This window comes from Leptinotarsa decemlineata, unplaced genomic scaffold, assembly GCF_025532065.1.
Source record: "Leptinotarsa decemlineata unplaced genomic scaffold, Ldec_3_MD MMD2_P_RNA_scaffold_14, whole genome shotgun sequence".
Lineage (NCBI taxonomy): Eukaryota > Metazoa > Arthropoda > Insecta > Coleoptera > Chrysomelidae > Leptinotarsa > Leptinotarsa decemlineata.
In genome coordinates, this window is record NW_027412528.1 from 10,660,672 (window position 1) to 10,673,589 (window position 12,918).

General features: G+C 33.8%; 1 protein-coding gene across 1 annotated transcript; it reads left to right on the plus strand.

Annotated features, from left to right (window-relative positions):
* Positions 1–819: 819 nt before the first annotated feature.
* Positions 820–12,679, plus strand: LOC141482582 (uncharacterized). The gene is made up of 4 exons (XM_074176071.1): positions 820–2,597; positions 8,496–8,521; positions 8,818–10,261; positions 12,015–12,679. The coding sequence occupies exons 1-3, from the start codon at positions 2,339–2,341 to the stop codon at positions 9,238–9,240; spliced, it is 708 nt and encodes a 235-aa protein (XP_074032172.1). The 5' UTR covers positions 820–2,338; the 3' UTR covers positions 9,241–10,261; positions 12,015–12,679.
* The last annotated feature ends 239 nt before the right edge of the window (positions 12,680–12,918 follow it).

Sequence of the window (12,918 nt, forward strand, 5' to 3'; positions counted from 1 at the left end):
ATAAGAAAGTGCAGATTCAATCTTTGGCGCTTAGCTCTGTACGTTGTAACTTCAAAATTGCAGGTTCCTGTATCTGCTTAAATTTGTTATAGGTAAATTACACTATTGTGCTTTAGATGGCACCAAAATCTCGAAATTTACGAAATGGCGCTTGGTCGAGTTATGCATAACGCGGTCCAATTGTGTGTCTTCTTACATCATAAGCTTTAGATATATTAAAAAAATTGCAATACAATCTTGGTTCATGGCAAAAGATTCATGGATTTCAGATTCGAGGTCTACCAGATTATCGAGTGTAGATCGTTTTTTTCGAAATCCGCTTTGTTGAGGTATGAGAAGTTTTTGTTTTTCCAGACTCCACATTAATCTTTTATCAATGATTTTTTCTTAAATTTTACACATTGCGCAGGTAAGTGCAATTGGTCTGTATGATTCAGTTGACGATTTTGAATGGCCGGTTTTGTGTATGGGAACTATGACTGATTCAGACCACAAACGAGGGAAAACATGTTCGCTCCAAATTACGTTATAAATTCTGACAAGTAATTTTTTAGCGCTATTAGGAATTATTTTGAGGAAAATCATAGGAATGTCATCTGGGCCAGGAGAAGTTTTTAGTTTCGTTAAGGCAGTTCGAAAGTTCTTCTGTTATGGGGTGTTTCAATGAATTCTATGGATAATTATCGTCTTCGTCAGGTTGACTTGGCATGCCTTCGAAATTAGGTTTTAAATTCTGAAGACCGATTTTGTTGGACCGAGTTGGAAAGTTGAAGCAAACATGGATAATTCTGGATCGCAGAAAGATAAGTCGATTGCTGAAGATACCCCATTTATGGTATTAAACCTAGTAGTCCTTCCGTCATTTAGAAGATTGAGATTCAGATTATTAATGACGGTTTCTACTATTTTGCTTATTTGTGTTGTTTTCGTCGATCCCCATATGTGGTTGTGTGAGTTGAAATCTCCTAATATTAGAAGAGGTTGGACAGTTCTACTACACTTGGATTCTGATTTGGGAGAATATATACGTTGCAGACGTGCAATTTCTGCGGTCCTAGAATTGTGATCGCCACATCTTCTAAATCAGTAGTTAATGAAATACTCCTGCCTCCAACGTATTTTTTACAGAGATGGCTACACCTCCACTGGCATAATGGGGGTTGTATCTGTTTTTATGGAAACAAGTGTAATCTGAGAGTTTATGTATATTTTGGTTACAGAAGTGGGTTTCCTGATACTGATGGGAAGAATTCCGAAAGAATCAATTTCTTGTCTAATTGTCTAATTGAGTGTAGTATCCATTGAGGTTCCACTGAAGTATCCTATCGAATGTTATGAGGAGAGAAAAAAAAAGAGAAAGAACTTTGAAGATCAGTAGGTTTCTAGAGATGTATTACTATCCTCTATTTCGCTGAATGCCCCTAATTCCAGTTGTTTTTTAATTTTATTTTGGATTTTTGTCCATCTTGATTTTATTTTTCGTTCTGTTAGCAATGGGTAAATACTATGCAACAAGTCCAATAATCCGACGATATCCGATGTATAGATTCTCGCCATACTCAAAGGGTCGGATGAGCCATAAACGTTTTCAAAAAAGTCCTTGATTTTCGGATATGATAAGATGTGTTTCTGAGATTTTTCTTCAAACAGGTCTAGTAAGTCTTAGAATAACTTCCAGTAACTGTTTATCTATGGTCGTTTTGACTTTCTTTAGCTGATTTGTTAGGGGTTTAGAAAAGGCAGTTTCAGGTGATTCTAGGGGTGGGGTAGCGATCTCAGGTATAGAGCATTTCATTGAAAGACTTGGTGCTGACGTGTCCATTGTAGGAGTTGAGGTGATGTCTATTGTTTCAGGAAGAGGGGGAAAATTCAGTTCTCGTGGATCACTGGTGGTTGTTGGAGGGACTTCTAGTGTGTTATCAATATTATGGACCGGCTCGTCATTGGGTGTTGTCGGGCAATTTACAGCTAAATGCCTTCTTGTTTGCCTTTGAAACAAAGCTGGTTTCCTAACCCCGGATCCACACTGACGCGAATAATGTTCACACATTGTTAATCAGCAAAAGTTCGAGAACCTTGTTTGCGAACCAATGTTATTTAAATATTGTTCGCTAACACTGGCGTCCACATACATATACTTGATTTAGCTCATCCTTTTTTTTTAGGCTTGTGCAGACATACGAAATAAAACTATGTCAAGTAGCGAGGATGAGCTTATTCTTTTGTGTAGTGTAGTCATACTTGACAATAAATAAATGATAATTAAAGGACAAGAAGATGGTGGGTTAAAACTGTGTTACGAAACCGCACAGGAAATTTTCTTTTAACAGATTTATGAATGGAAGACGCCGGCAGATTTAAAAATTTTACAAGAATGTCATCTTGGGACTTTGAGTTCTTAATTAATATGATTGGACCTAGAGTTGCTCGCCAAGATACTAATTTTAAAAAATGTATCACAGTTGCAGAAAAATTGGCAATTACTTTAAGATTTTTGGCTACTGGGGATTCGTTCCAAAGCTTAATGTACCTGTTTAGAATTTCAAAACAAAGTATTTCAGCAATTGTACCCGAAGTATGTGAAGCTATAATTAATGGTCTAAAAACTCAATAAAGGTAAGTGTATTTCCTTCATTTCATAAAGTTACTGAGTTACAAATTCGTAAAATCTGTGGTTGTACCAAACTCTTCATGAAAGTCTCGTGTCCTCCCATAGTTGCGACTGAGAATTTTCTTCACAAGGTGTATTTGGTGAAAATGTCGTGCGAGATGAACTTGGTCGTGAAAAGGTGACTGAAGATGTATCTCTGGTTTCATGTGGCATAGGTGATTCAAGAGATGAATATATTGATAATGGATTTTGTAGGGAAGAAAGTTGGGAAGTATGAGATCCGCTGGGATTTTGACGAAAGTGGCCCATTGACGCATGATGGAGAATTTGGTTTATTTTATATTGAGTCAAGTTGCGTTCATACTCAGTAGTCATTTTGTTAATTTTATGCCCAACCACTTCCCCATACGCAGAATATGCATCCCTGTTGCGTCTTGCCTCTCTCTCCCTTATTACGGACTGCATGGTTGTAAAAGCCAGATCTGTTTTATTTTCATTTACGGTAAGCTTTCTTTTCGTAGGTCCTTTTTGATTCTTGTTTGGCTCGTTTGGTTTCACTTCAGAAGTACTATCAGGTCGACGTTCAAGATTAGCATTCTCTGTAGCTTGGTGTTCCTCTTTTTCTGCATTACTAGTGTTCCTGTTCCACATTTTCGTAAGTTTTTTCCATCTAAAAAAAATATCTTTGATATGATATCTTTTGTTTCAGTTACCTTCAATGGAAGCAGAATGGTTGAGAATTTAAAGATCGTTTCAAGAAAAAAATAATTTTCCGCATTGCTTGGGCTCCATTGACGGAAATCATGTTATTCTACAAGCACCATTTAACAGTGGAAGCGAATACTACAACTACAAAGGAACATTTAGTATCGTTTTACTAGCTATTGTTGACACAGAGTATAATTTTACCTTTGCAAATGTAGGATGTCAAAGAAAGATTTCTGACGGAGGCGTTTTTAAGAATACTTTTTATAAAATACTCATAGGCAATGGATTAGGGATACCAGAAGAATCGCCCCTTACAGGTCAAGACATACCGTTGCCATATGTACTTTAGCTGATGACGCTTTTCCGTTACTGAATAACATTCTAAAACCGTTCAGTGGAGATTATCTCAAAGGATCTATCGAAAGAAAATTCAATTACCAAGTTTCTAGAGCTCGGATTGTAGTTGAAAACGTTTTCGGCATATTGACTTCAGTATTCAGAGTGTTACGAAAACCTATGTTGCTGCAAGAAAACAAAGCGATTTCTGTTGTATTAACATGTATATATTTGCATAACTTTTTGAGACGAAACAATACTGCCCGATCGTTATATACACCACCTGGAACTTTTGATTCTTTTGACTCAGATACTGGAGTCTTGATTCCGGGCGAGTGGAGGAAGGAACAACCACCTAATAATACCTTTTTACCGTTCCAAAACAAGGGAAGAAAATCATCATTAACGTCTCAAGAAATTAAAAATCAGTTTAAAATTTCTTTTTAACTCCGCAAGGACATATGACTACTCAAGACAAATATTAAGTAGGTAATCAAGGTGTAATAAATCTCATATATTCTTTATAAATAATGAATTATTAGAATCTTATTGGGAACCAACTGTTACGTTTCAATTTAGCACTAGATCAAACTGCTCTTATGTGACCTTTCAAAACACTACCTTACCTTTTAAGATTTTTATTCAAAGGATATTAACAATGTAATTCAGTTACAAGTTGATTTTATTCAATTAACCTCATAGTAATGGGAATCTTCCGTTCCATAGAAAACCATACCTGAAATGTACAAGAATAAATGTATGCTCCCTGACTAACTGCTTTGACCAGTACTTACGCATTCTCCTATTGCCAATCGACGTTGGAGATCCGAAATTCCTCGCTAGGTTGAAATAGTTGTTATTGTTTGTTTCTCAGTTTACTTCGCCTATCATTTTTCAACCGTTGTCTGCCTTATTCTCTATACCTTCCCAAGAATATTTCTTGCATAGATTGTTATTCATCACTTCCAGAAGGATTACTACATATTAGAGTCATATCGCCTGAAAAACAATATTAGTTAGCTCTGGGTTTCCGAATACTGTTTGTTATTTTCGGTAAATATTCTGCATAATACGAATGCTCAAATATTTGTACTGAAAGGGAAGGATGTGGCGACTTACCTTATATGTTTCTATTCCATCGCATGAATAACCCTTGATTAGATAGGTCGAAAATTTAACTTTAAAACGAAACTATGAGTCCCGGGGACTCACATTTTAAAATTGGCTAAAAAAAATATTATTCTTGATGATATCATCATAAACTACTATTTTTTTGTTACAATATAAGTATTTTCGTTAAATAAAACGACAATTATATAAAAAAAACTTTATTCTAATAACCGAAACACTGCATTTACTAAAATAGGAACATAAAGTGTATGCTTATTGTTATATCAAATAAAAAAATGTAAGATAACAAAAACCTTATAATATTCTATAAAAAATAAACATATAATATACTAAAAAACTCAAAAAAAATATTAGTTTTGGTAACATATATCACAAGAAAAATCGTGCATATGCTAAACATGTAAAAAAAAATTATTCTCTTTGTACGCAATTATTGCAAATTTTTTTTGCGCATGACAAACAAATGGGTTTAAAACATTTACAGCAAAGGTATGCTGTTTTTGTTCTTTTTTTATAATGACATAAGGTACAATATTGTCTTTGGTCTCTTGGAAGTTTCTCAATTCTTGGGTCAACTTCTTCTGGTACTTCTATGCCTATGATACTTGATATTGAGGTTCGTAGCTGGCGAGGAATCTTTGTGTTGTATAGGCGACTTCTAAGATTATTTTCATTAAGATTAGCAGCCAATGCTTTTAAAAAATTAAGTCTGGATAACTTATTAGCCCTTTTATGGCTTTGGTGCAGTATATAGGCATTTAGACCAGCCATATCTAAAATTCTAAAAAATATAGCCATGGGCCAACGTGTAGTTCTGCGGCTACAGCTGTAAATCGAACACTTCTGGTCAATAGAATCTACACCTCCTTTTGTATTGTTGTAATCTTCTGTAATGATGGGTTTACCAGTATTGGGGCCAATTTCATTACTATGGTGCATAGAAGAATAAAGAACCACCGCTTTATTTTTCTTTGGGACGTAACTTACTAAGGTACAATCATTTGTAAATCCAAATAATGCAGTGCCAACATCTCTATTTTTATTGGGAAGGAACTCTTTAGGAATTATGGCTTTATTCTTTTTTAGAGTCCCAATTGTAGTTAGTTTCCGTTCTCGTAGGGAAGTAAGTAGCTCCATTGAAGAGTACCAATTGTCTGTTGTTACATTGCGGTTTGAGTTGAAGATAGGCCTACAAAGCCGCAAAACCGCTTGGGTGGGAATAGACTTTCTTATGTCTTCTGGAAGTGACTTGCTTGCATCAGAACCTTTTCCAGTATACAAATAGGTATTACAAATGTAATGAGTCCTAGAATCTGCTAAGCATTGCATTTTGAGGCCATATTTGGCGGGTTTGCTAGGCATATACATTTTAAATTTGCATCTACCTCTAAATGCAATAAGCATTTCATCAACTGTCGCATTGGCGCCAATACTATAGAACTTTTGAGAATTTTCATTGAATAAATCCAAGACTTCAGAAATAGCGCATCCTGGATCTACAATTTTGCGTGCTTCTCGGTTCTCAAAATCATCAAATCGTAATGCGACCAGTAATGCACAGAATCTTTTGATTGACATAGAGGCTCTAAAGATTTCACGCCCAGTTCCATCTGTAGCAAATAGTGAAAGTATACTTTCGCGATTAGACTTGAACACTGCACTATAGAAAAGAAGGGAAAAAAGGGCCTTCAGCTCAATAATATTGCATTGTTTAAAATTGTACTCCCCAACATGTATTGATCTTATTTTTTCAAGTTTTTTGTTAGTCCATTTTAGAACAATATCCATCATACGTAGATCAAAAATGTGTTGAAAAGACTCCAATGGGCTAAATGGATTTTCTTGAGCAACGGCGGGTTTATTACAAGGAAGACGAATTATATTATGCGCTAAAGTTCTAATATTTCGTGTTGGAGGTTTGGAAGACCACTTGAACCTGTTCTTACCATAATAATAAGTATTCGATGGTGTTTCGATGATTGAAGTATCGGGCTCCTCTAATTCTGGATCTGAATCATTGGACATTTCTGATTCTGTTTGAAGTTCACTTTCAGTATAATCACCATCATCAACATCTGATAGCAGCTCTTCTAGTACATGTTCTTGTGGCTGAGTACCAGCATCATCCTCATTTTCGTCCAAAGCTTCCAACTCCCTTAGCCAGGTACTAACGACGGTTTCGTAATTATCATCTAATGGATTCACCCTACTTGGGCCAGGTAAATTTGCCATTTTTTGCCTAAAAACAAAATATTTATGTAAATATAATCGTACCGTAACAATACACTATGAGTCCCACGGACTCACCTCCGGATGGTACGTACCGTAAATCATTTTTCGAAGGAGCATCCGTCCGGCGGTCGATTCGGAATCTGACTGCAGGAAGGTTCTGTAACGCACGGCGGATTTGGCGCAAAACAGTGGGGGTCACGAGCGATTAAAATTTCAGTATGAGTCTCCGGGACTCAGGTGTCTAAGTAAGGGTTAAATTCATTATCTGAAGATTCATTATTAGAGGTTGCAGGAATGGGAACTAAAAATTGTCTATTTCTTGCAATTTCCGATCCTGAATCTTTTAATTTCACCGAGTAGGTTTTATCTCTTAGTTTACCTGTGATGAAACCTTCTCTAGATTTACCTTTATCTTTAACGTAGACTTTTTCATTATTTTTAAGCGGTTTTAAATTAATTGTGCCCTTGTCATAATAAGACTTTTGAGTGTTTTGCCTTTTTTGGAAATTACTGATCACTGTTTTCGTGTTACATAATTTAGGTTTCAGAATTTTGTCAGTAGTGGGAATTTGAGTTCTAAGTAATCGCGACATTAAAAGTTGAGATGGTGATGGCAAATTTGAGTCAATTGGCGTATTTCTAAGTTGTAACAATGTTAGATATGTGTCTTTACCATCTTTGAAAGATTTTCTTAATGCATTTTTGTAAGTTTGAATATGTCTTTCACTTAGACCATTAGATCTGTGATTTTCTGGACTTGATTTGATGCTTTTAAATTCCCATTCTTGACAAAACTTAACAAATTCATTGGATGTATACTGTGGTCCACCATCAGAATAAAAGATTTTTGGTATTCCATGACGAGCAAAGATAGATTTTAGATGTAAAATTATAGTTGGACTAGTGGTATCCAACAACAAACAAATTTCTGGATATTTACTGTAATAATCGACCACTATTAAATAGCTTTTTTGACCTATGTAGAATATGTCAGAACCAACTTCTTCCCAAGGAAGTTTTGGAATGTTGTGTGGAGTTAAAGGTTCTCTTTTTGCATTTTGAAATTGTGGGCAAATTGTGCAACCTTTAACTTCAATTTCAGCTGTCATGGAAGGCCAATATAGTGATTGTCTTGCTAACATTTTACATTTACTTATTCCTTGATGACCATAGTGTATTCTTTTTAACATTTCTTTCCTCATTGTTTGAGGAATTATGATTTGATTGTTTCTCAACAGCAAATTATCAAAGAAAGTTATTTCATCTTAAATTTTGAAAAATTTTTTTAGATCTTTATGTAAACTATTTATTTCATTTGGACAACCTTTTTTAATAAAAGTTTTGAGATCAACCAGAATTTTGTCTTTATTGGTCTCTTCTTTGATTTTTTGCAGTTGATTGTCCAAAATATTGATGCTTAATTTTAGTAAACAAATTTGTGATTCTAGTTCAACATCTAAATCATTCTTTATTTCAGGCAATTCTGAGCAACATCTAGATAGCGTATCAGCTATGTATAGCTCTTTTCCCCTTTTATACATCAGATTAAAATCATACCTCTGTAATTTAAATAACATTCTTTGAAGACGTGGTGGCGTGTTCATCAAGGGTTTTTTAACTATAGATATTAGAGGTTTATGATCGGTTTCGATATCAAATTTCGATGCATATACATAATTATGAAATTTTTCACAAGCCACCAAGACTCCAAGCAATTCTTTCTCGATTTGTGCATAGTTACGCTGTGTTAAAGTTAAAGCCTTTGATATGTAAGCTACTGGGTGACCTTTTTGTAAAAGTACAGCTCCTATAGAGTCTTTAGAACAGTCAATTATCGATTGTCAAGAGCAAGACGTGTAGTGGTAAATGCCTTTGGAATACTCGCGAGTAAATTTAGATTGTTTGAAAAACCAATTTCATTAAAATTAGAAACGTTAGACAAAGTTGTCCTCGCATGCTGTGCAATTCATAATTGGTTGAAAAAAACAAACCCTCGGTATGTGATGGGAGATCTAATTGATTATGAGGATGAGGACCACCGAGTGTTCCCTGGATCATGGCGTCAAAATGATAGTGGATTACAGAATCTACCAGCAACTAACCACAGACATTCTAATATGGAGGCACAACAAATACGGAATAAATATCGTGATTATTTTAATAACGAAGGAGCTGTTCCCTGGCAAAACCAAATAACTGATGTGTCAAATGAACTAAACTAATAATAAATCTATATATATTGTACATTTATTTTTGTTTTCAACCGTGTGGATAATAAATATATCTACGTTAAAGATTTTTTTTTATGATTTTTTATACGAGTACAATACATTACTCATAGAAGATAAGATAAGATAAGATATTATAAACAGTTAGTAAAAACAACGCATTATTCGTACTAATTTAAATTTAAATTAATACTCCTATGTCGTTTTTAAACTATTTAAAATTATTTTTCATAAATAGACGATATATATTTTTATAAAAAAAAGGTAATTACCAGATTCGATTGTGTGGGTCGCTGTTGAACAAACGGACGAATGAAACTGTTCATCAGATCAAACCAAAATACTTTTGGCTTGTATATGTCATCTGTACCTTTTCCAGACCTTGCACTGTCTGATATTTTTTTTAACTCCTGACAGAAAGAGCTTCTTAAATTTTTGAATTTTGTTACAACTTCTTTTGGTCCAAATCCAGGAATATTTAATTCATGACTTATTCTCTTAGCTGCGGCGGCTCGTAAATCTCTATCACGGTATTCCTCCAAACTTGGATCATATATAAGATGTCTAAAAACCCTGGTGCATCTACTCATACCTGCAAAAGTTTGGGGTAAAATGAGGGATTTATGGCTAACTTGATTAGCAGAGATCAACGCCGTTTACGCCGTTTCAGATGGCGCAAGCAGTCATTACAGTAAACTGTAATCATAAGACCACACAGGGTGTATTTGTATTTATATTTAATTCCACATTCATTTTTCATACCTACTGTGCTTTTAGGATAACTTAAAAAGTGAGTTAATGAATTTTTTGTGTTTTAAGTGTTATTGACGAATTGTCAGTATTAAATTGAAAGATAAGTGTCCAAGTTCTGGTGAATTATTAGTTGAAGTTTCAACCCAAGCAAAGTTTTGAAGAAATTTCGTGTAATTACTTGATATTTCAACTCAAGAAATGTTGGCAGATATTATGTAGTTGACATTGGTTGTTTATCGGAACGAATTCCGCAAAACAGGTAGTAAGTATAAAGATTATATACTTGAATACATGTTTTTAGTATGGTATTGGAATGGAAAAACTGAATAATTCACTAGATTTCAAAGAAATATTCCCAGTGAATTCTTTGTCGAACTTTTCGATTACTTGTTAAGAGATCATTTTGATAAGCACCAACTTTTAACCGTTTTTTTTTTAATTAATAATTAAAAAGTTTCCTCATTGATGCATAAAATTTGGAATAAGCGGTTTATATACGAAGAACAATGTAATGAGTAGAAACACAGCTGTTTTCTAATAGATATTCAACCAAAATACATCTACTCATAGTGACTATGGATGTATGTGTATCACACCTAGCAGTTCTACTCATGAATCAGGACATTGATTTTCTTATACATACACATCTCGTTAAGTACAGTATGCAAGCCTTTGGGTTCTGCAAATAACTTGAGAGAAATTACAAGGCAAAATTTATTAATTTACAATAGATGTAAGATGGTCAATTACCTTCCGTTGATCATCAGATGTATTGAATAACTTCTTTGGTTCAGAAAGAATGTGAACTATTTATTGTCTGTAAAAGTATATTAAAGTTTATAAGATTTCTGTATTTATAATTATTGAAATTTACAGTTCCAGCATAAATTGAACAAAGTTTAATTCAAATATCTTCCATTATTATTATTTTAATTTGATTTCATTGAGTCATATTTTTTGCAATGATTGCATGTGCAGGTCATCACTGATAGATCAATTTGACACTTGACCCCCATGCCAATTAAAATTTCAAATTTTTCAAAAAATAGTATCGGTAATAGCCCCCAAACGTTTTTTTCATGTTTCTACGTCAAACCGTTCAAAAGTTAAGTTAGTTTTTTATCAGTCTGAGGTGAAATTGTATTTAATATCCTTACCAGTGGTAAATTAACTTCCAGTTTCCTTGTGATGGGATTTCTTTTATATTCAGGTTCCCACGAAAAGTAAAATACCGTAATGTTCAGAGAACACTAGGTTGAATTTCTGCAGACTGCATGAAAGTAGATTAGCGTCTTTTAGAATACAAAATGTCTTCTGATATACTTTAATTGCTCACTACAACCTTTTACATTGAGCGTGTAAAAGAGTTCTTTTTTTCAAACAATGTGATTATCAATTATGATGGTAGTTTTTTGAAAATATTCAATCAAATTTTAAAAAAACATACATCTGATGAGAGTTTCACATCTCAACAGATATTTTCAGATTTTTCGAAATTTGACTCACAGAAAATTGTATTTTTTTAAATTTTTATTTTCGAGGGCTCTTTCATTATGCTCTTTAGCACAGCAGATATTCAATCTAGAGATCAAATATGCCCTCAGTGCCTCCCTTAACAATTCTTCCTTGTGGTGTTCACAACCTACAATATTTTTGGGAGAAAAATTTGACAATTTGATTAAAATTACTGGAAAGCAATTTCTTTTAAGTTCCCTCTCAAAAACACCTGATATTATTGTGGCTTCAACATCGTGAAGAAAGCTATTAATTTTTTGTGATGGTAATGTTAAAAATCCTCTGCTCTTGTTTCTTATGAGGGAATTGAATATTTCATTTCCCTTCTCCAATATCGAATCCACACATTCTCCACATTTGGTGTTGCCTTTAATTTTTTTTGCAACATATTCACAGAAATAAGCAAAAGCTTCATCAATACCTGAGAAGTCCTCTTCAATTTCGGAGATAGTTTTTTCTATTTCAATATAGAATATAAATTTTTGCTGTTTTTCTTTCAGATCTCCAATATGAAGAAGGGATTTCATCATTTCTCCTCCACTAACATTACTTTCCCTGGGCGGTTTTATCAGAGAATAGAGGGACATTAGGCGGAATATTTGTCCAACTTGAATTGACTTGGGATGAGTATTGCATCCACCTGCAGCTCTCATCATCCCAAAAATGCTGAAAATGATATCAACAAAGTTGATTGGAATTGTTATGGATATGTGAACATTATCACCTCCAAATGATCTTGGTTCAATCTGGATGTCATCAAGTATTTGAAACCAAAATGGGATTAGGAATATTCTCTAGTTGAATACTGCTAGAATTTGCCAATGGATGTTTTGTGACAGTGTGAATCGGGTAGAATACTACAGGATGGACTAGGAAAAACGTTTAGTGGAAGTTCAGGAGCGGTTTCGCTGAGAAATAAAAAATATCAAAATACCTATTTTTATTATAAAAATGACTATCACGTCAATTTCACAATACAACTTGTCTAAAATCTAAATTTTTCATAATGATCTTCTACCACATAGTAACGGCTATATATCCATCAATTTACTTGTCTAAAACATGTTTTACCCTTTAGATCAATAAATGTTATTTAATTAAATTAATAAAACTATATAAATAATCACACAATCCTTATCAGATATTTGGCAGAAGCTTTATCAAATATTCTTTGAAAAAACTGATCACAGAACTAAATATAGGAATTCAAGTATTTCAGTTGTTCATGTTTCAAACGGAGTTTTTTCCACTGGATAATCCAACTGCAAACTGAAAAATAAAACCAGTTATAAAAAAATGAAAATCAATCTTTGAATCTGGGAAAATTTCAGCATCCTTCATCAATAATTTTCAACAGCTCATATAGTATGATTTCATGACTGACTTCAATGTTTTGGTTGGTTT